The sequence below is a fragment of the Pleurodeles waltl genome, chromosome 3_1 (assembly GCF_031143425.1).
Source record: "Pleurodeles waltl isolate 20211129_DDA chromosome 3_1, aPleWal1.hap1.20221129, whole genome shotgun sequence".
Lineage (NCBI taxonomy): Eukaryota > Metazoa > Chordata > Amphibia > Caudata > Salamandridae > Pleurodeles > Pleurodeles waltl.
In genome coordinates, this window is record NC_090440.1 from 1124356200 (window position 1) to 1124379383 (window position 23184).

Below are 23184 nucleotides of genomic sequence, written 5' to 3' on the forward strand. Positions count from 1 at the left end.
AAGTGAAATGGGGTGTAATAACAGGGGACTAATGGCGCTCAGGAAACTAATTGGCCAAATATAACATTAGGGGTTGCCTACACAAGGGAAAAACACCCATCCCTTCAAGGTTCAAAATGAACCCAACAATAATATAACACAACGTGAGGCCCCCCTCGCCCAAAGTTTTCTAATCACAAATCAAGTAAGTCAAAACTCAAGTGAGTAAAGTTCAAAAGAATGCGATCTGAAATTTCACGCCAATTTTTTATAAAGTCCAATCCAATCCAGAAATTTATTGGATCACATCTTCAAATTTACAGCATCCTTCATGGAAATACACTCCGAGCCAACACGTGATTCGTCATGGGAAAGTCCTCTAGTCCCCAACGACTTCTTCAGGGCTATCAAGTTCCTTGGTTCTTATATGCTCAGTATTTGAAAGCTGTATAGTTCAAAGCTATTATATTATAGACGATCCAGATACGGCGTTTCCATGCTAAGGAAACGCTATGCTAGATTCAGAGCCCCAAACCCATTTGTGTTCGAACCAACCCATGAATAGATTCGCATAGGAAGGAGAGAATTTGGAGCCCATTGCAACACCCCGTTTTTGTCTAAACCAGCCATTATTAAATAGGAAGAAGTTGATATCAAGAATTAAGTCAATCATTTCCATTACCATTACAGTATGTTGCCAAAGACTTGCTGATCTTTTGGTTAGAAAAAAACGAGTGGCTTCTAGTCCTAACTCGTGTTTAATGCAAGTGTACAGGGATACTACGTCAAGTGTTACTAACAACATATTCCTATCCCATTCTACATCATTCAAAATACTAAGAATATGGGTAGTATCCTTAATAAAAGATGGGAGATTACACACTATTGGTTGTAAAAAACAATCCACGAATTCCGAAAGTTTTTCCGTTGGACCTTCTAAACCTGAGACAATCGGTCTTCCAGGTGGAAAAGGCAGACCTTTATTAACCTTAGGTAGTGTGTACAGACATGGATATCTTGGATGAGTAACCTTTAAGTATAAATATTCATCTCTATTCAGTTACCCTTCTTGTTGCCATGCACATAGTTTTTTATTTATCACATCTACCAGGTAGGGGATGGGGTTACCAGTAACACTCTCAAAGCATGCCGAATCATTCAGTTGTGACAAGATCTCATTATCATAGTCTACCTTATTAATGAGAACAACATTCCCACCCTTGTCAGCTTGTCTAATAATAACATCTTTATCTTGTCTGAGTTTTTCCAATGCAACTAGTTCATCCGGATTCAGGTTTTTAGAAAATTGTCTGTATCTGTTCTTTGCCATGTACTTATCATAGTCTTGACAGACCAGGTCAAAAAACTTATCAAAAGTACTCATGCCACAGGATTTCGGAGTCCAACATGATTTCTTTTTTAAGCCACTGGAAATGCTTTTGCTGAAATCAACATCTAAATCATGTAATACCCTAGAAAAAATGTCCGGATCCTCATCCCGTTCTGCTAAAGAAAGTATGAGTGCAGTATCTTGCACTTCCTCGATAGACAAAGCACTTAGTGAAGAAACCGTCTCATCCGAAGCTAAATTCTCAATTTGATTCATCTGAAAATACCTTTTTATTTTAAGTTTACGAACAAACCTAAATAGGTCAATCTTGGATCTGCAAGGATCCCCAAAAGTTTTAGGGCAGAAATGTAGTCCTTTAGCTAAAAGACTACTCGCCCCCGATGTTAGTTCAATTTTTGACAAGTTGACCACATTTATGGTTGAAACTTCCTCCACATCTAATTCTTCTTGTCCCGAGATCTTGTTAGGACACCCTCCTGATCCTTTGTTTTGACCACCTGATCCTCTGTTACCCCTCCTAGTCTTTTTGTATGGGGTGTTCCTTTGTTCTGAATAAATTTGCCCCGTTTCATTCTCATTAGCTCCTGTAAAAAAGTACTGCCCTCCAAAGCGTCACTAGCCTGGGCAGGAGTACTTGGACCACCCTCTCCTTCGCTATCACTAGTGACCGAGGTACTAATGGATGTTGAGTCAGAGATGTTGGAGACGCTAGACCTCCTAGGGGCCAGATTGGTGTGTACTAAGTGATCATATTTACTGGAAAACGTGAAAATTCTCCCTGTCAAATAATCCTTCTCATCACGTTTCAATTTACGGGCTTTTCTTTGTGTGATTTCCTCCTGATACTTAAGTAATATTTCCTCCAGAATCTTGTAGTTTCTATCGGTGGCTTCCTTAAGATTCAAATTAGCAATTTCCTTTTCTACAACCCCAATCTCTCTTTGTAACTGGGTCACTTTCCTCTCTGAATTGATAATTAAAATATCCATAAGTTTCATCGAACTGGTAGTCAGCTCGTTATCCCACATAACTAACAAACCCCTATCCAAGTCATCAAAGGTAGGAAAGATCTGAGATCTTAAGCCTCGGGGATGCGATTTAATTTCTTATACTGTTTTAATGTCGCCCCATCCCACCACTTAGATAGTTCACTCTTTTTTAGTCTCTCCAATCTAATGAATTTGCTCCTTAAGCCTTCATTTTGTAAATTTAAGCTATTACGTGATGTGTTCTGAATTGTGCCTCCCTTGGCTAGGCTTTCAAAAAGTTCCTCAGCTAATTTAGTCCTGTCCATGACGCAAATGTATACGTGTTAAGGCCCGTGTCCAAGCTGCCCCCCTCAAATTGTTAATAAGTGAAATGGGGTGTAATAACAGGGGACTAATGGCGCTCAGGAAACTAATTGGCCAAATATAACATTAGGGGTTGCCTACACAAGGAAAAAACACCCATCCCTTCAAGGTTCAAAATGAACCCAACAATAATTTAACACAATGTGAGGCCCCCCTCGCCCAAAGTTTTCTAATCACAAATCAAGTAAGTCAAAACTCAAGTGAGTAAAGTTCAAAAGAACGCAATCTGAAATTTCACGCCAATTTTTTATAAAGTCCAATCCAATCCAGAAATTTATTGGATCACATCTTCAAATTTACAGCATCCTTCATGGAAATACACTCCGAGCCAACACGTGTTTCGTCATGGGAAAGTCCTCTTTGGAAATTGTTTCAAATTTAGCATCAAGCTTGTCCAATTTCTCCCTTAATGGTGCAAAACAATCATTAAGAGCAACAGTAAATTTAGTGAAGAAGGGGGGCCCACATAAGGCCATCAAAAGCATCAGGGAAAATTATGTTTGGGGTAGTCGAAATACCATGGATGTTATCACACATATCCACAGCCCTGTGAGGTACAGATTTAGCCCTAAGCTTGGCAGCTTGGGAGCAGCTGAAGGGCATCTGCTGGGCCAACAAGTCCTGGAAATTCTGGAGAGTGCCAGGGACGGAAGTGTTGGGCAGTGCTTTCTCAATATAATGAGGTAGTTCAGATTCCCCTGAAGCCACAGGCTGGCATCTGTGGGTGCAGAAATAACAGAGGAACTTTCAAAGTCTAAAGACAGACGTCTTTCTGCCAGATCAATTCCCTTTGTAGTAATACCCACTACCCGAGCAAAAAAGGTGTCTATGGTCATGCTCTTGGGGTCTAGGGCTTTTTGAGCTTAGAACTTTCCTTTTCTCCAATATCGAAAGCACCTGAGCCCCTCAATACAAAATACCATGAGCCTAAATGGGACAGGTAGCCATTAATAACCAGTCACAATACGGAAGTGATGTAAGGGGACCAACTTAGTTCCTTAAAGTCATGGGCAGGCAGTTTCCAAGTGCTAACAAAGTTGAAGAGTGAAGAGAAGGGCCCAGCCCAGCCTCATTCGGCCTCAGACAGGCGCAGATGGGCCCGCTCTTGGCCCATTCTTCACCCAGGCACTCACCCAGGCACCCACCCGGGCACATCCTGCACCTGCCTGCAGGAGTCCAGTGCACTAAAAAGCACTCCTCGGTCATTGGAGCCCTCCTCCTGGGCTTGTTTTGCCTGCTGGGACAGTGGTTCCTGATGCGGCCTATGGCAATGATACCTGCGGCAGGTTTCAGCATCCCTGCTCCTGCAGGATCCTGGTGCACTAAAAAGTGCTCTTCAGAAGTTGGAGTCCAGCTTCTGGGCTTGAGTTGCCTGCTGGGGCAGTGGTTCCAGTTGCAGCCCCAGGCAACATTGCCTGCAGAAAGTTTCGGCATTGGATGTTATAAAAGGAGACACAAAAGGGACAAGGTCAAGCCCTACATGAAGCGATAGGTGAAAGAACATCTCCTCCTTGGTGAGGGCTCTCCCAATACTTCTCTACAGATCCAAGCTGAAAAGTTTATTTCTAAAAGTACTGAAGAGGAGGAGAGGTTACAAAATAATGGTGAATAGAATACAAATTATTTAGCACAGCATATCGATGAGACATGCAAATTTAAAGAGGCTGATATTGAAAAGAACACAAGCAATCTTACCTAGTGGCACTGCTTGGGCTACCCACTATTGGGCTTTATAGGTTTTAACTCAAATTCACGCCCCATGGATCTTCTAAGGATGTCACATTACTAGATTTCTCGTTTTATTTGAGGATTTTAAAAAATTATAATTTATTGTCTACCATTGAAGGCTGCTAGGTATTTTAAAGGGTTGCAATATAAACAAGGGACTTTCCTTTAACAAATGGTGTCTGCATGCGTGTAAGAAAGAAGCAATGATTAAGTGGCACTTTGTAGAATAAGAATGATGTTCCACTGTCAGCCTGCAGCACAACTGAAAGTACATGTTCAACACCTGTAGACTTTAAAAAGTGTAGTTCAAGGGGGAGTGGTCTGGTAAGATGGAAGACGGCATGCATAAGAAGCGAGCTCTAGGCAACACTGGCAGAACTCCTGCAACTTCCTGAGAATTACAACATATAAACAGCCTACACGCAGCTAGACTGCCTATGTGATAGATGGACGTTGATGATGGACACTTTTGGTGCAGATATTATCCCCGAAATAGCCAACCTGTGACTGGTGCACTGCAAGCAGCTAGGCTGCCTTTTTGATAGATGGAAGTGGATGATGACACTTTTGGTGCAGACATTTATCCCAAAAATAGACAACCTGTGACTGGTGCACTGCGGTGACAACTGTTATGACGCAGAGACGTGGTTGACAGGACTGAGCCGTGCGGTGTTGGAGGCAGTGCCAACCTGCTCCTTTGGGGCTGCCCAGCTTGGGCACTCCACATTGCAGGTAAAGAGAAGGTTCTCTTTCCGCCGGTGTCCCCGGTGCAAGGGACTCCGGTGGGGAGCGGAAACTGAGTGGCAGGCCTGAGGACGGAGGGACACAACCACCACAGCTGAGCCTCACGGTAGAGGGAGCAGAGATGGCTCACTGCGCCTGGACTGCCAGGTCTGGCATCTCCGGATGAAAGGCAAAGGGCAGGCCTCATTGCCTGTGGAGACCTGGATGAGCATGCTAAGGAGCACAGAGGGACTGAGACTAAGTGGTTGGAACGCATGCCTCCATACACTGAAGAAGAAGACATGGACCAGTGGTGAGAGAGGAGGCAGCTGATCCCATCACAGGTCCTGAGACCCTGGGTGCAGCAGCGATTACTGGGGCAAACGCTACCTCGGGAGCTTAAACTGTCACTCACAGGATACTAAGACCGGGGAGCAGAAATATCTGGGCGCCTGGACAACATAGACAACATCAGGATAGAGGCGGAAAGACCTACTTGGTACCAGGGGGATACTACCAGTTGCCTCCGGGGATACAGCAGTAAAAAGTTCCCTGCAGAGACCCAGACAAAGAGGTTAGCTCAAGGAGAACATAGAAGAGGTATATCCCTCACTGAGACACTAAACACAGGCTTGACTTAGAACATATTATCATATAACCCCATTATGGGCCCTACTATCCTCTCAGCAAACCAAGATGGACAGGTGCATTGATAAAGCCATGGGAACACATGCATCTACTGACAGGAATACACAACATAGCACCCTAATGGCCTCCAGCATCAATAGTGCCGTGATATTAGCTGCTATAGAAAAAATGAGGCACCTACTGGAAAATAAAATAGACTCACTATCCATAGAAATAAGCCTCCTGTGCACGGATCTGCGCAAAGTCAACAACAGAACATTAGCTAGTGAAGAAACAGTCGCTGGACTGCAAGCGGAAGTAGCAGAACTGAGAACAATGGTCAGATCACTTGCACATATCTCACATCAACTAGACAACAGACTGGAGGATGCAGAGAGAAGATCTCATAGAAATAACCTCTGATTAATTGGTTTCCCTGAGTGAGTGGAGGGGAACACTGGAATGCTTCAGAGAAGGCTGATCACAGACACACTATTCTCTACTGGATTATGCAAGGTACTTACTGAGGAAGGCACTTGTAGGGTACTGGCTCCGGCACCTCTCTTGACCCCCCGACCCAGCGACATCACAGTCTGAACTTTTAAGACAGAGATGACATATTGCAACATGAGTGAATAAGAGGAGCTAAACAATGTGAGAGTTGCCCAATTCAAATTTTTCCCCCAATTACACCCAAATAGCGCATTAACAGTACATATCCTTTGACTCTCTTAAGCAAACATAGAGCGATGGGGGTGCGGAACATGCTGCTGTTCCCAGCCAAGCCGAGAGTGATTTACAATGGACACTGCCACTTTTTCAAAAGGCTGAAGGAAGAGTGGGAGAGGCTGGAATTGTGAGACAGGGCCAGACGAGGTCTAGCCAGCCCTACTGCTGCAAAGCAAAGATGACAACAGAGATGGACAGGCCCACCCCATAAGATGGTGCTGGGGGACTTGCCGGCACCCACTCAGAGGGCACGAATTACTGTGGATGAGGATGGTATACTAGTGACTGAGACACCTACTTCTAGCACTGAGGAACTATTGCTGAATACTAGTGAGGTGGCTCGGTTGAGGGAGGAGGCAGGGAGCCAAACAGTCAACATAACAATCCCAGAGACAGCCATAACAGAGGAATGATGCCCCCCTAAATAGCGTTTGGCTGTGCACCGGGCTCCTGATGCGGCAAAGGAGGGGACACTACTGAAACATCTAAGATTTCACTGTATTGTTCAGATACTACTGTTGCTGATGACCCAGGCTTGCTTTTTTGTAACTGATTGCATAGTTGCACACCTCCCCACAGTGGAATAACATGTCCCTCCACTTTAGGCAGATTAGGACCATCAGCAGGGGCCTAAACTAAAGTGGGCGACAATTTAAAAACAACAAGGTGATGGATAGAATACTTGAATTAACCTCAGTCACTGGCATTCGCTCTGAGTCGTATTCCAATCCATCAGTTTTTTGGCCAACATGCCACCTTAATTTGGACCCAGCTATATGCAAATCAGTCTTGACCCAGCTCCTTGTGGGAGCAGTCCTTTCTGAAATGCCAGGCCAGGTCCTCCATGACCCGGAAAACATGCAACTTAGGACCAGTTTGGCCCTAGCTGGGGCTCTTCAGCCAAATATAGTGTTCTAGTGGCACAGTGAGCCTGGGAACCACATAAGGGCATACCCGACGCACTTAGGACAGCAAACGCAAAACCAACAGGGTGATGGATGGAATACTTGAATTAATGTCAGCCACTGGCAATCAATTGGGTCACATCCCAACCCATCGTTTTTTTGCCCATCATGTCACCTGAGTTTAGACCCAGCCATATGCAAATCAGTCTTGACCCTGCTCCTCATGGGAACAGTTCAACCCGAACTGCCTTCCAGGTCCTCCCTGAACCGGAACAAAAGCAACCTAGGACTGGTATCGCCGTAGTGAGGGACCTTCAGTCAGGTATAGCTTGGGGCCAGTGGCACAGTGAGCCCGGGACCCATGTCTGCACAAACCTGATGCATTGAGGGCAATAAATGCAAAAACAAAAAGGTGATGGATGGAGCGCTTGAATAAATCTCAGCCACTGGCAATCGCTCACGCCGCACCCCAATCCATCATTTTCTTTTGCCCACCATGGCACCTCAGTTTGGACCCAACCATATGCAAATCCGTCTTGACCCTGCTCCTCATGAGAACAGTTCAGCTCCAACTGCCGTACCCACATCTAGGCATAACCAGTGTACCTGTGATTGTGTTTTTCTTTACAAATGGCTTTTGTCTGTATGTATTTTACATTGTATGTTCTATGTGAAATAAAGTGATTTGAAAATAATTTACTCAGCATAGGTTGCTGAAATGATTGTCCTAATAAGAGCATGTGTTTTGGGTACAGACAAAAGTAACACATTTACACAGATTCTGTTTTACACCATTAAAAGTAGCTCCTGATTTTAGGCAACTTTAGGCTTGCAAATGTTATTCTGCATTAGCTGCCACTCATATTGGGAATTGAATGTGGGTATCCAACTTGCTCCCTGCCATTTATTTGTCATATATGTCGACTCTGGTCAAGTGGACCGCATAAAACAAGGTTGAAGAAGATGCCACAAGATGTACATTTTCTTTGCATATACCAGGAAGGTTCACGTGAAAAATGGGATGATCCCATGTTTTCTCCAGTACTCTGTTGTTCCTGCGCCCTCTCCCACCCATACAATGTAGAGAAGACAGGGAAAAGAGGGAACACTACCCCACCCAGGTTTATTTTGAACAAACGCCAAACAAACTGATTTTTTTCCCTGCAAAATGTTTTTGAAATAATTTATCTTTGTTCAGGACTCTTGGACTGAGATAAAGATTGTCTTTACCTTTTTTAAAGGAAACAATTCAAGCAATGTAGCATTCCTATACAGAAAATAAACATGACTGATTCTCTATGAAGTTTGGATGGTGGAAACATGTTTTGGAACAACCTTGTTTTGCGAATGTACCTTTCACTGATGAATGGTGATTCTGAATTATTGCCATTATTGATAAAATAAAAAAACATTGATGGCAACGCTTCATTACCAGGATTCCACACACTGACAAAATAAATTTCGCAAGCTCTTTTATTACCCTCTAATGTGTCAATAATAATATAACAAGCTCAGACATCTTCTAAGGATGATGGGCCAGATGTATCAAGATATTTTGCATTCGCTAATGGTGCGAATTGCAAGATTCCACCATTTGCGAATGCAAAATTGCCTTTCACGATGTATGAAAGGCATTACAGTGCAATTTTAGGGAATCACAATTTTTAGCGATTTTTACAACTGCGACTCTGAATAGGGAATCTCAAATTGAAATTCCCTAAATAGGAAATTGCAATTAGGGAATTCCTATTTGTGATTTCCTATGCACATGTAACATGCATTTTCTAAATGCGAACTGGGTAGTTAGGAAATGCAATTACCACCAAATCCAATTTCGTGGTAACCATGTGGTATTTTAAAAATGCATTTAAAAAATGCATTTTTAGAAGTGCCATGTAGCGCAGTGTGCCAAGTAGCACACACATGCCCCTGGGGCATATGTGCGCTTTACATGATCACAATTGTTTTGGGGGGACGGGTTGTTCAAAGGGGGCTTTAGGCCCCAAGCGCCCTTGGATATGAATTAATCAATTTACAAATTCCTAAAAGGAATTCGCAAATTAGGAAATGCAAAACCATTCGCACCTATGGTCCATAGGGATGAATGGAGTCCCATTCCCTAACAGCGATTCCCTAATTGCGATTGTGAATTAAAAAAAAAAAAAACGCTATTAGGGATTCGCTATTTTCTTATATACCATTTTGCATTCCTCAAATAGCGATTTCTTAAAATTCTCTATTTAGGAAATGCAAATCGGTACTTTGATACATCTGGCACGAATGTGTACGGATTCCAAAGGTAAATTCTTGGACAGATGATAAATATTTTGATCCACACCACGCGCAACAAAAGGTAACACAAGAATAATTACAAAAGAGGATACAAGGTGAATGTGCGAAAACAGAGGTGGAGATATGGCTACGATCAATTGGGAGATTTGTTTTACTGCTGAATTTGCTTCAATCGGTGGCCCTCAAAGACCCTTTGTTCCATGGACCCTCTCATGTAGGGCAAAAGGGCATGATTATACTCTTTTCTCAATACTGGCATCACCCACGTTGGAAAATTAGCTGAAAAACTGCCTAAACGCTGCAGCACTTGTGCACAGTATAATATTGGCAAAAGTACAGCAACAGAATCAAGCTATTTTCTTACACCACGGGAAACCTTTGACTGTATCCAGATGGATTTTTATTGAAATGCCACCTACCTACAGGTATAAATATGTTCTGGTGATTGTTCGCATATCTCCCAAATAGACAGAGGCATACCCTGCGAGAAACTGTCATGTATCGACTGTAGCAAAATGTTGTCTCATGAATTAATTCCGCACTTTGGAGACCAATTTCTGCAGGCCCTTTTGAAGCCGTCAGAAGCATCAGGACATACTTTGCAGCCAGCTGATTGCGTGTACACGAAGGCACACACCAGGTGTTACTGTCTTCCACCTAAGTGGAATGGCCTGTTCCAAGTGCTTCTGAGAGCAGGTACAGTAGTGAAATGAACTGGATCTCATACCGAAAGGAGACAGTTCCTGTGGGCCAGCAACGGAGTAGAGCAAATTCGTAGAAAGAGGTACTAGTTCCGTTTGCCACAGACAGAGGCTAGAAGCTAAGGTCCAGGAAGCCTTCTGGTATCCAACCAGTGGACAGATAAAAGCGGAAAATGGAGCACATTAAGTAGTAGTGGCCTCTCCATGTGTGATGGCTGAGACGCTAGCAAGAAATACCAGGAAGTGGCCCTGGATAATGGCTGTATTGTGCTTTTTTGTACCAGCTTTGATCATCACAACACTGCTGATTGTTTTCAAGAACTATCTGCAAGCACTGGAGTCTGAGACAAAAGCAGAAATAACTGGTATTCCTATGGTGCCCACCACTGATTCAACATGAGCCTGGGCCAATCTTCTGCAAAAGTATAAGGATAATAATTATGTCATGCTGTTACACACACACATATATATATACACAATGTGAATGTATCCAAACTTTGTTTGCGCACATCTTTCAGCATATATTGAAGAAAATATGGCTGATAGTGTTGTTCCCCTAATGAAATCTGTAAGTTGCGCCTTTTTGTGGGAAATATTAGATCATACAAGGTCATATGGATGGCTCATTGGGTCCTTATTAGAGAGAGCATAGCATCTCATAATATCAAATACATGCAAAACACAGAATTAGACCATAGGTGACCAGCATATTCTATTAAAAGAAAGGGCATGGTTTCATAATTATAACACAGTAGTGCTTCAGAATGGCCCTGGGCATGATATAATAGGTTCAATGTGTGTCAGTAACCAGAGAACATGCTAAAGAAGTAGGGGAATAGTACTTGTAAGGAGAAATTAGTGCCCCCGTAACATTTGTCCTGATCGAACCTGCACGCTGTATAAATAGGAAAGAAAGGAGTCTTCTTTATATGTTAGCTGCAGACCTATTTTTACCTCCCTGAGGCATGGATGGGGATTGTTAATGGTCTTTCCTCCAACCCAGAATGTATCACTCCCATAGATTGCCAGGGAGTGTGCCGCACTAGGAATGAGATGATGTGTGCGTGGGTCAAGAGGCCCTGGATTTTTTGGAGTTATAATTCCTCCAGTAAGGATAGCAAAAAACAGAATAAGTAAGTTAGCACTGTTAGTAAATGATTTGGCAAGACAGACCTCTTCAGCCCTAGCAAGCTAACAGATGAGATCATTGCTAATAGGAAGATTGCTATAGAGAACAGGATGGCATTAGACATAATACTGGCAAAAGAGGGAGAAGGAATGAGACTGCCAGGTTGTAAAATAAAAATGTTGTGCCTATATCTCTGTTAATAGTGCCAAGGCTCACAAATCCATATGAAAGATCCATGTCATTATACAAAAAGCAAAAGATCAAATACACAGAGGATTGTGGGAATCAGTGACCTCCTGGCTGGGGATTGAGGGACCTAGCTTCTTGAGGTAGTACTTTTGAGGGTGGGTATTCCTGATTTGTTTAGTGTTACCAAATGGATTTTACCTCCTGTTAACTAGGCCTGAGTTCCTAAGCAATGATTTAAACCTTATGTCGAAATGAAACCTATTCATCAAACAAGAAGAAAAAAAACACATGAAAGACCCTTTGACAGTGGAAGCAAAGGATATCATGAGCTTGGCAATCTGGAGCCTGAGACTCATTTGTGAGGAGGGAATGAACAATCCATTTGATTTCAGGTTCTATTTAGTGAAATTTAATAGGAGCTTGCAGAATATCCGAAAGTTTTCTAGCCTATGCTGAACTCGCAATCACTGCAAGAATGCGAGAAATTAGGAAATCAAGAGTGTATGTGACAAACTGCTGCTTTGCTTGACTTTATGTTGTCATACACTTATATCAGTATATGGTCAAATGTATGGGGCTTATAAATGATTGGTACAATATTAAGATATGTGGAACACTGGGTTATGCCCAGATTGGCTGTGTATCTTGAGCAAGATGTACTGAAATGTATAACAACCCATGTAAAATATTGTTAAGGGAGTTCAGAGCAAAATGCATCCGGACTTCACACAGCTGTGGATAACGATTCCCTATGAACTTTACTGCATATTTGTCCTATTGATGTTAAGCTTCCACCAAATATGTTTTAAATGTGCAATCATTCAAAACGAAAGGCCATGTACTTTTACATTTGTTAAATGTATGTAGGGGTTATAATTTGGTGTACAATTTATGGATACTTTCCTTTCCATTAAAGCATTAAGGGTTCATAGAAGCTTCCTAAAACCTTACAGTTCCACTTCGCTCTTAGTTACATCAGATGATTTGTGTTGAAAAGGGAAGAAATAAACATTGAATTATGTAACCCCATATATATAACCCTACTACCTGCAGATATCCGAGATGGACAGCTGCACAATGTCCTTTAAAATAATAGCTCAAGGCATGTCTTACCAGTTCACTTTTAGTGAGCTTTTAAACCTTATGAAATCATTAAGAGAAATAGACTGAATTAATAAAAAATGAATTGGCCTTCTCCATAAGAACACAATGGAGTCCTGCCCACAAGACAGTAAGGGGAAATGCTCTTGTTTTTTGCTTCTTCAAGGGCGTGCAAACTTTCCCTTGACACAATCTAAAAATGCACAAAAAATTCAAAAGGTACTCCCAGAGATAGTTCATTACTTAGCCTACACACATGAATTTGCTCCTTTATTAAATTCGTTAATAAATTCGTTAGACATATTGCATTGACAGAACTTACTTGTCTGCATTTGTAACTAGGTAGACCTCGCTGAAGAGACGCCTCCTAAAAAAACAAAACATAAAATATAAATATCATAAGAAAGAATTCAGATTCTGGCACAGAAAGCAGAAATAACCTACGTTTGTACAAGTTAAACTACCCACTGATGATTTAAGATTACAGGACACCCCTTCAGCAATTATTTAATATGCAATTAAATCACAAAACAGTGCCCGGAAAAGTTACAAAAAAACTGTCATGAAACATGTCACCATACCAACCTGAGACAGTCACTAAGATGGATACCATTTCCAGCGCAGGAAGGCATATTTATGTTTAATTTTAAAACAAGTTTAGGGGGAACGCAGCTTCTGAAGGGTCTTCCTACAAAACTTCCAAAAACTATGCAGTCTTTCTGAACACCAAAATGTTTGAGAAGTTAAAATAAATTCTAAAATATTGTTAAATTATAGCTGTGGAAAAAAGCAGAGGCAAAAAACATGTTAAAATAAGGAATTAACTTGCAAAAATATGTTTTTCACGAAATAATTTTGTGGTATTCGTTACCCACAAGTAAAACTGGGATACTTAGCAAACTTCACAAACTGTGCAGTTTGCCAAATTTGCTGAATTTCAAGTGAATTTTAGAATGCCACTCGCATTGTTTTTCCTAAGCATTTTGTTAAAAAAAATCACTGTAGTGTACAAGTTTGATGAGACAGGGTGGTAAATAGCACACATTGAGATTATCATTGGTGTAAATATGGAAGACAAGAATAAAACATAATCTATAATACAGTGTATTAAACAAATCTTAATCTTCATTAAAAAAAATCTGACTGGTCCAACTCCCATCTGATTTATTTATTACAGCTGCTTATTGCCTCACCTATACAGTAAAGAAACTACAAATAGTATCAGAAAGAACTAGAAAACATGTGACCCCCCCCCCCAATAACCATCAACAATATCTCTGGCAATAAAGTCTTAAGTAGCTGCATTGCATACTTGCTCCAGTGTTGCAGCAGCTCTGATAAGTTACATTCCACTTTCTGCTGAATGATTATGATTTTGTAACTGACTATTACTCGCATATTAAGAGGTTTGGCAGCATTGTACAACTTTCTCTTTCAGCTTGCCCTTCATACCGAAGCCACACTTTCGGGAAGCGTAGGGCCAGTGGTGAGGTTCCATGAAACAGTCTCCTCTCTCTCTTTCCGAACCTCCGCAATAATGTTTATGGTTGTGCCGTGCCCTCCGCAGAGCCTACGCAGCCACTGCTTATCAGATAGGATACTTCTCCGGCCAGGCGCAATACTGTGCAACTTGCTCATGGAGGATTTAAAAGATTGAGACAGCACAACCTTTGTGGGACCAGTGAGCACCTAATATATACAGAGTTGATCTCACGAGGCTCACAAACCGTTGCTGCTGTAGGTGGTTTTCAGATTTTGCTGAGATACCCAATCAACCAAGTGTGTTTTAACACACAACAAATCTACAAATTCAATCTATATTTATTGTATCTCTATATTGTATCTCTAAGATGATCCAGCGATTTCCTGGGTCTACCCCATGGTCCAACATGCCATCTAGATAGGGGAAACCTGCCTCTATGGAGTCGTCCATTGCTGCATTTAAGCTTGGGGATAATTTATCCCACATGATTGGTGTGGGCATGCAAGAGAGAGAGTGGGCCAGTTCTTGTCTAAGGCCTTTCACCTAATACAGGCATGAATACGGAATCACTCTAATGATCCACTGTATAATGTTGAGAAAAAAAACACATGATTATCAAGTGAGACTAAGGCCAAGTCAAATATATCAAATGACCCTTTAGAGAAGATTTAACAAACCTGGTTAGCATACAGAAAGGCATGTTCCATTCCTTTTCCCGCTGAGGAGCCAGCAAACTCAAGGGCTTCCATATAGTGCAGGAAGATGATCCTCCTGATTACCATAAGGTTTACAGTGTGAAATCTCTCCATTTTACAGACTACCAGATACAAGGCGTTAGAGCGTGGTGACCCCTCTCGGGCAAAGGTAAGAGAGAGCTTGAGCCAGTCAAGAGTGAGAAGTCTTTCTCAGAGCCAGATGCCTCAAAGTGTATCTTTGAAGGGATGTTTTTTCCTAAGGATTGTGAAGCTGAATCCCGAACCCCAAAGCTTAGGCACCCCAAAACTTGACCAGCAGAGATTCTGTTCTGCAGAGTATCCATCTAGTATTAAAGAACACCAACTTAAACATCGGACCAAACATTGATTTAGCACAGTGATAAAATAGTAACTGGGACAAGTCAATAACTGAGTTTTAAATCATGAAAAATTTAAAAGGTTTTACTACAAAAATATCAAAATACAGAGAAATGCAAAATATATGACCTGAAGGCTCAGATGCACGGTATAAAGACAGAAACTGGAGTTATTCTAAGTCATAATAATCAAAATTCATAGGAAGAATGGACGGCATCCCCACCTAATAGATGATCAAGAAAATCTCTCTAATCATCAGTCAAATTCACAAGGAACACAAACAGCATCTTTAGGAGAAATAGGAATAGCTCCGGCCCATCCCCAAAACCAAGGGTTTTTTTATATATATTTTATGAATAGGTAATAAGCAAAAACTGCAAATTCAGCATGGAATGACTAGTGATAACACACATTGGGCAAATCAAAATACAGATCGTCCCAATAAAGTACAGAATACTAACCCTCTTTAGCAGCTTCTGCACTGTTGCTGTATGGAAATGCACAACACAATATGAAATATTTTTCAAACAAGGACCCATACACCAGTGTATTTTAACAGGTCTACATCTGAACTTCTTGTGAAAGTGTCCTTCGGATTGAAATATTCAGTACATGAAGGAAGTTTGAGTCACAATACATGCTCTCTAAGAAAAATAACCAGTTACATCACAGTCTCTTGTGCTTTGCAAAGATTGGGGGTGGGGGGGAAACAAGCAGGGGACACTGATTGGGAGTGGTAATAAGCAGGAACATGATGAACATAACCAGAAAACAACAGCCATATTAATAGAAATGGTGTCTCCGTAAAGAATTTGGACCAACTAAACAACATTAAAAACACACTTTTAAGTAACTAATGAAAATTGTTTCAAGTGCAACATTAATAAGTTATAGGTTATGACTAAATTTGTCACCTTCTGCTAGAAATTGGGGTTCTGGTTGGCAGAAGTATGCACCCTGTCCCAACAGTAACCACAATCCTAATCAGGGTAAGTCACAAGCACCTCCTAAATTAACCTTTGCTTGCCCCCTGGTAGTTTGATGCACAGAAGTCATCTGAACTTTAGAGGCAACAACCATGTAACATATTTGTGCAACACTTCAAACAGTAAAGCAGTGAAAACATCACACAAAAAGATACAACACCTGTTTGAAAAATAGAGCTTAATTTAATGAATAAAACAAGACTAAACAACAAAAATCCAATAAGCAGAATTTGAGATATGAGCAAGTAGGAGTAGACTCTAACCTACAGGCAAAGACCAAGAAACAAACAGGAGAAATACTTGGTATAATTTCCATAGAGTTTATAAATAAATCCAGGAGAAGTTATTGTTGTTTTTTGGTCCTGAAGAAGCGCCATATGACCCGATTGGACTAGTGTGAGGCACGAAACATGTTGACCTTTCTTGGTGGAAGCAAGTTCCTTCCACATTGTTTTCAGTAGAGTGTAGGTACATTATTCCTGTTTGCTCTACATTGTTTTTTAACCTTGTCCAGGATCCTGCCATATTCAATAAACCATGGTTTGGAGGTTCCTGAGGTAATTTTAATTTTTCTGTCTCTTCTCTCCTGTTTGTTTCTTGGTCTTTGCTTATAGGTCTGAGTCTACTCCTACTTGCTTTTCACCGTGGCACATTCCATCAGCTAAGATCTCGGGCAAAGAGCCCCCCTGCTTGGCCCGTCAGATATTGCAGCACCAGTCTGACGAGGAGCCACCCTATGAGGAAGCATGACATCTAATAAGATGTGTGAGGGTTCTGGCTCCTATATATAGAAGTGCCTGGCGATGTTCCTTTTTCTATTATTTTTGGAACAGTGTATTTTTGTTTAATATTTTGACTGCAAATATCTTCAGCAACATTTCAAAATGCTGTATTTTCCCAGTACTTTTTAAACATTGTAACTGAACTGTCCCTACCATCATGAAATCTGTTATGCAAACATTTGCACGTGGGATATAACATGAAATTAGGCAGGACATATTTATGCTCAGCATTCACAAGCAAATCCTGATGAATTTCTCTTGCAATCTACTCTCTTACATTTTCTTTTCTCATCCGCTGAGGAATCCTCCTACAAATCTCTCAGTTTACTCAAATACATCTGCATCAAATTCATAAAGAAGCAATGTACATTTTCTCTATTTTTTACTGAATTTATTCTCAATTTTTCGGTTTCATCCCCTTGCACAACAGTTTCATCCTGTAATGCACAACTTTTTGCCACTTGATCCACATACTCATTTTCAAGCATCACCATGTCTTTTTCAGCCTTATGGGCAAAGCATTTCAGAACAGCTATTTCTTTTGGCTTTTGTATGGCATTTAAAAAATGCTATATGTGTAAACACTATTTTTGTATGGACTCCTGAGGATGTCATAAAATCCCTTTGTGGATAGGTCCGGTAAACTGCTCTGTTGGTTGGCGACGCATGGGGCAGTGGCCAGAATAGTGCCTGCCATACGAGATAGAGAGGGAAACACCCAGGTGGAGTTGGAAGCGACTGCCCGGGTCTTTGCAGCCTATTACTAAGGCTTGTATGCTAAGGACACCCTCCCGCATTTGATGGAGAAGGGTTCCCCGGTTTGGGACCTCCCAGTACCAAAAATTCCATGTACTCTTGCCCATGACTTGGACCAGCCACTAACAGTGGAAGAGGTGGATGCCGCCATTTTGGAGCTTAGTGGAGGTAGAACCGCCCTGCCTGGTGGGTATTCAATAGAGTACTACAAAAAGTTCTGTTCACTGTTGGTACCTCATCTCCTGAATCTTTACAGTGCAGCCCTGTTGGTGGGGGCTTTTTTCCCCTGAACTTGACTGCGCCATTATCGTGGTCCTGCCCAAGGAGGGGAAGGCTCCAGACCAGTGTGCGTCATATCAGCCGATCTCCCTTATCAACACTGATATAAATATACATGCCAAGGTTCTGGCTTGCGACCCACCTCAATCATCCGGACCAATGCTGCTTTATCCATCTCTTGTATCAACACCACACAGCCCAGGTTCGGGAAAATGGGGTGCTCTCCCAGACAGTTCCAATTCAATGGGGAATGCAGCAGGGTTGCCCCCTGTCTCCGCTACTCTTCACGCTGGCGATTGAGCCCCTGGCATGCTTATTGCAGAGCGATCCTCTGATGTGGGGCTGTAGATGGGGAGATGGAGTGGCGCTGTTTGCGGATGACATACTGGTGTTTCTCAGTGATCTGCTCGCATCGGGACCCATATGCGTGGAACTGTTGGAACGATTTGGGGAGGTGTCCGGGCTCTGGGTCAATGGCCAAAAGTCTGCATTACTTGCGGTCGGGGAGGATCTGGAGAGTCGACAGTGGTGTCCCCAGGTCCCAGTTTATGGTAGCGAGATTCCTGTCCAGACTGCGTCTTGCACCCGGGTAGCTGTGGGTTGCTGGAGGGCGGCCCTAAAACTAATAGAATGGGACCGGCGTCTTACTCGAATGACACCACTGTGGTACGGAGACTGGCTGCACCAACTCACCGCATTAAAGGGCATTCGGCACTGGGACTCAATGGGGGTTACTTATTCAGGTGACATTTACACAGGGGATAACCTTATCTCATTCCAGGACATGAGAGAACACTATGGATGCACCAGACGCAGTTTTTCCGATACCTGCAGTTGCGCCACACCTTGGGAGCTCACGTTTCAGCGAATACCCAGCTCCCGGACTATAGCCCTGACTGTAGCACGATCAAGGCAAAATTGTTAATTGGAAGCGAGCCTGGGGAAGAAAGCAGTGTCCAGAGTTTATAAATCTCTGCTCACGAATGCCCAGGATGGGTTTAACCACCTGCAACAAAGGTGGGGAAACTGGATGGGGGAACTGGACGACGAAGACTGTCGGGAGGCACTATTGGGCCCCCGGGAGCTACCCATATTGGCTAGGCAGTGAATGGTGCAGTTCAACTAACTCCACACATCTTACTTGACCCGCTGCAATAATATTGAGGATGTCCAGCGGAGTGGGGTCTACCTGCGCTAGGTGTGGTCTCCTGGGAGGAGACTTCCTCCATATGACTTGGACCTAACCCCAGTTCCGACCCTTTTGGGAGGGGGTTGGCAAGGAAATGGTGGAGATCCTGGGGTGTCCCACAGACTTAAGCCCCAAGGTTGCATTAATGGGACTTTTGGAGGAATTAGGGGGCCGACCGGATATTCGTAGGTGTTGCATGACTTGTTGCTAAGAGAGATATTGCTCACAGGTGGAAGCTTCCTGGGGCTCTGTCGTTGGTAGGATGGAGGGCGGGGTGTGCACATTAAGAAAAAACGATCTATAAGGCTCGAGGGTGCCCGAGAAAACATGACAAAATATGGGGGAAGTGGTGGGCCTACCATGATGTTTTATTGTAATGTAATACTTAGCACTGATTGTCGAGCAATGGTGTGTGTCTTATGGTTTGTAACCATATTATTGATGCTTTCGGAGCTCAACTGGGTGTGTACTGTTCTCAAATTTAATAAAAATAATAAAAATTTGGTTCTAAAAAAAAAAAAAAAGAATCCCTTTGAGACCATAATAAACCATAGTCGGGTCCTACTCCCAAATAATACTGTTTGTCTGTATAAACTGTCACATCCATATTTTGTGATAGGCAGCAATCTCTCATCAATGCAACCAATTCTGCTACTGAAGTTAGTTTTGGCAGATGATTCTGAACTTTCAGAAATGGAACATGCTGCATAGACAGCTTTCAATGCTCCATATTAGTCTTCAAGCAAGAACCATCACCAAACAATTTCAGACCTGGGATTTCCAAAAGTGTCTCTTTAATCTCTGGTCTCGGATTTGAACATAACTCAGTCACCTCTTTACATTTTTGGTCTGGTTCAACATCAATCTTATAATTTTCCCTTTCTTCACACCTGTTGTCTGAAATATATTTGGTTCAAAATATTACACCTCCTACTAGAGATGCTCTCTCCTGCAAGTATGACCTTCTCATAACCAATCAGTCTGCCATTATTAATATACTGTGCTCTTGTTCTGGTAAAAAGAGTTTCAGCTGAATGTGGGACATATACAATTAAAGTATGGCCCACTACAATTCCCCCACATTGTTCAATGTTAACACAAACAGCTGCAACCGATTTCAAACTGCACCGGAAGATTTACAATTACTGGAACCAACACAGCAGAAAGATAAGCCATTGGGCACATTAAACATCAATGCTTCTGAGTAAAATCGAAAGTGCACATCCATTTCTCTCATGTCAAAACAGAAAAAACATAAAATTATAAAATTGTAATCAGGCATACAGAGTGAGGGTACCTGACACCAACTCTCTTTCCGTCTCTTAAATACATCACAGCATTATTTGTCAAATGGTAGTTGTCTGAACCCCTATCAGAGGGCCACGTGCTACACAGGGGCTACTGGGCCAACCGTGGTGGTTGAGGCCTTTTACTCCTGATGTCCCAGTACCCGATCTACAATGGAACCTGGGCACTGGGCCTGGTACCCCGCTGCACTTGACTCTCAGTGTACCTGCGGACAAGCAGTCAAAGGCTCCCTTGGCAATTCAGATACAGGTTAGTAAACATGACTTACAACTCAAAGTGAATTCACCAATATCAATATATCAGTGTCCAATCAAATACTTGGCTTTGAATGGAAAACAAGTATTTTAGTTCTAACTTCATGTATTCAAAGAAATAACAACATTCGTAAGCAATGACACAATCCCCTTGAGGTCGGGTGCTAGTGTTTGTTGGTCAAATCCATGACTCACCCTCTGTCTTGCAATGTGGTTAGAGTTATTTCCTATTTACTGGTGGCTGCATACAGGGAATGCTCGCTACCAGACCTTACCCAAAAGCCCCCCTTTGAGTCTTGGGAAATAGTCAAAAGTGTCTATGGTGCAAAAGCACCTTTGGCAGCGAATATCCTGAGCCAAACAGACCTGATTCAACTCTTACCCGCTCCTGTAGCATGGAAGCATTCAGCGTTTCAGGGGCTGCCCTGACTGCGGGCACTTGGGTGTTCTTGGCCTGGTTTGAGAAGGCAACATAAGCACAGTACACGTGGCAACACCCCACAGGTGCTGGCTCACTCCAGAACGGGGCTGTCACCTTTCTTGGTTATCAGAGATGCTCCACAGGTACAGTAAGACTTCTTTCACGTACAGGGGTGGGGAAATCAATCAATCAGTAAATCTGTTGAGCGCGCTACTCACCTAGTAGGGTCTCAACGTGCTGGGGTTGGAGTGTGGGGGGGGGTACTACTGCTCGAAGAGCCAGGTCTTGAGGTGTTTTCTGAAGGACAGGAGGTCCTGGGTCTTGTGTAGGCTGGTGGGGAGGGAGTTTCAGGTTTTGGCGGCGAGGTGGGAGAAGGACCTGCTGTCAGATGTGGTTCGGTGAATGTGAGGGACTGTTGCAAGGGCGAGGTCGGCAAGCAGGGCTGGCGTGTCGGTCTGTGGAAGTTAAGTTGATTGTTGAGGTTGGCTGGTCCGGTGTCGTGGAGGGCTTTGTGAGCATGGATTAGGATTTTGAAGACGATCCTTAAGTTGACAGGTAGCCAGTGTAGAGATCTGAGCTGGGCGGAGATGTGTGTGTGGCGAGGGAGGTTGAGGATTAGAAGTGCTGAGGCGTTCTGGATGCGCTGGAGTTTTCTCTGGAGCTTGGCCGTAGTTCCCACGTTGAGGGCATTGCCGTAGTCCAGTCTGCTGCTGACAAGGGTGTGCGTGACCGTTCTTCTGGTTTCTACGGGAATACCCCTGAAGGTCTTGCGGAGCATACAAAGGGTGTTGAAGCATGAGGACAATATGGTGTTGACTTGCTGGGTCATGGAGAGAGAAGAGTCTAGTATAAGCCGAGATTGCATGCGTGGGTGATGGGTGTCGGGGGAGGCACCAGGATGGCTGGCCACCAGGAGCCGTCCCATGCTGACTTGTTGGGTCTGACGGTGATGATTTTGTTTTTTTCTGAGTTCAGCTTGAGGTGGCTAGCTGTCATCCAGTTAGCGATGGCGAGAAGTCCGGTGTGAAGGTTGTTCTTGGCGGTCGCTGGTGCTCTACAGGTGGAGGCGAGGGCATGGGAGCTGATGGCGTCGCAGAATTGGGGGCGGGGGCCTGGTGGTCTGTAGACGAGGGTTCCTCTAAGGGTGGTGTTGACGTTGATGTGCATCTGAAAGTGTAGGTGCTCTGCGGCATCCAGGGTGTTGTTTGTGGAGATCCTGATGGAACTTCTGTGTACTATGGCGATTCCTCCTCCTGGTTTGTTGATACGGTCTCTTCGGGTGATCTTGTATCCCTCCGGGATGGCTTTGACGATGTCTGGTTCAGATGAGGGGTTCATCCATGTTTCAGTGAGGAAGGCGATGTCAGGGTAGACTGTCGTGAGTAGGTCCCAGAGCTAGATGGCATGATTGTGGACAGAGCGGGTGTTGAGGAGGATGCAGCCGAGATGGTTGGGGTGTCTGGCGTAGTTGTGGTGCTTGGTGGCTTGATTGCAGGAGAATAGGTATGAGCGGCAGGCGAAGGGTCCGTGGGTGTGCCTGGGGTCAGCCTGGGTGCATGCGGTGGGCCGGCCGGGGTTGAGAGCGTGGAGCTCTGTGGGGGTGTAGAGGCGTCTTGAGGCACAGGGGATGCACGGGCCAGGGGGACGGGCACTGGGCACGGGCCGGGCGCAGACGGGCTTGCCTCTGGCGCACCTCCGGTGTGCCAGCGGCACAGCCGCCATTAAGAAGGGGAGGTGGAAGGGAGGAGCAGCTGGGAGTTGGGAGAGTGTCGAATGGGGGTGAGAGGGGGGCGAAGCCGCAGGGGATGCAGCAGCGAGAACCAGGCAGAAACAGGCAGAAAAGGCAA

At 43.5% G+C, this 23184-nt stretch overlaps 1 protein-coding gene across 1 annotated transcript in view; it reads right to left on the reverse strand.

Moving 5' to 3' along the window:
* The window catches only part of LOC138285009 (uncharacterized), a 597004-nt gene that overhangs the window by 512801 nt on the left and 61019 nt on the right, over window positions 1-23184 (reverse strand). The window contains exon 3 of the mRNA XM_069224423.1: window positions 13129-13173. Coding sequence (XP_069080524.1) covers window positions 13129-13173 — 45 coding nt within the window. The remainder of the gene's footprint in view (window positions 1-13128; window positions 13174-23184) is intronic.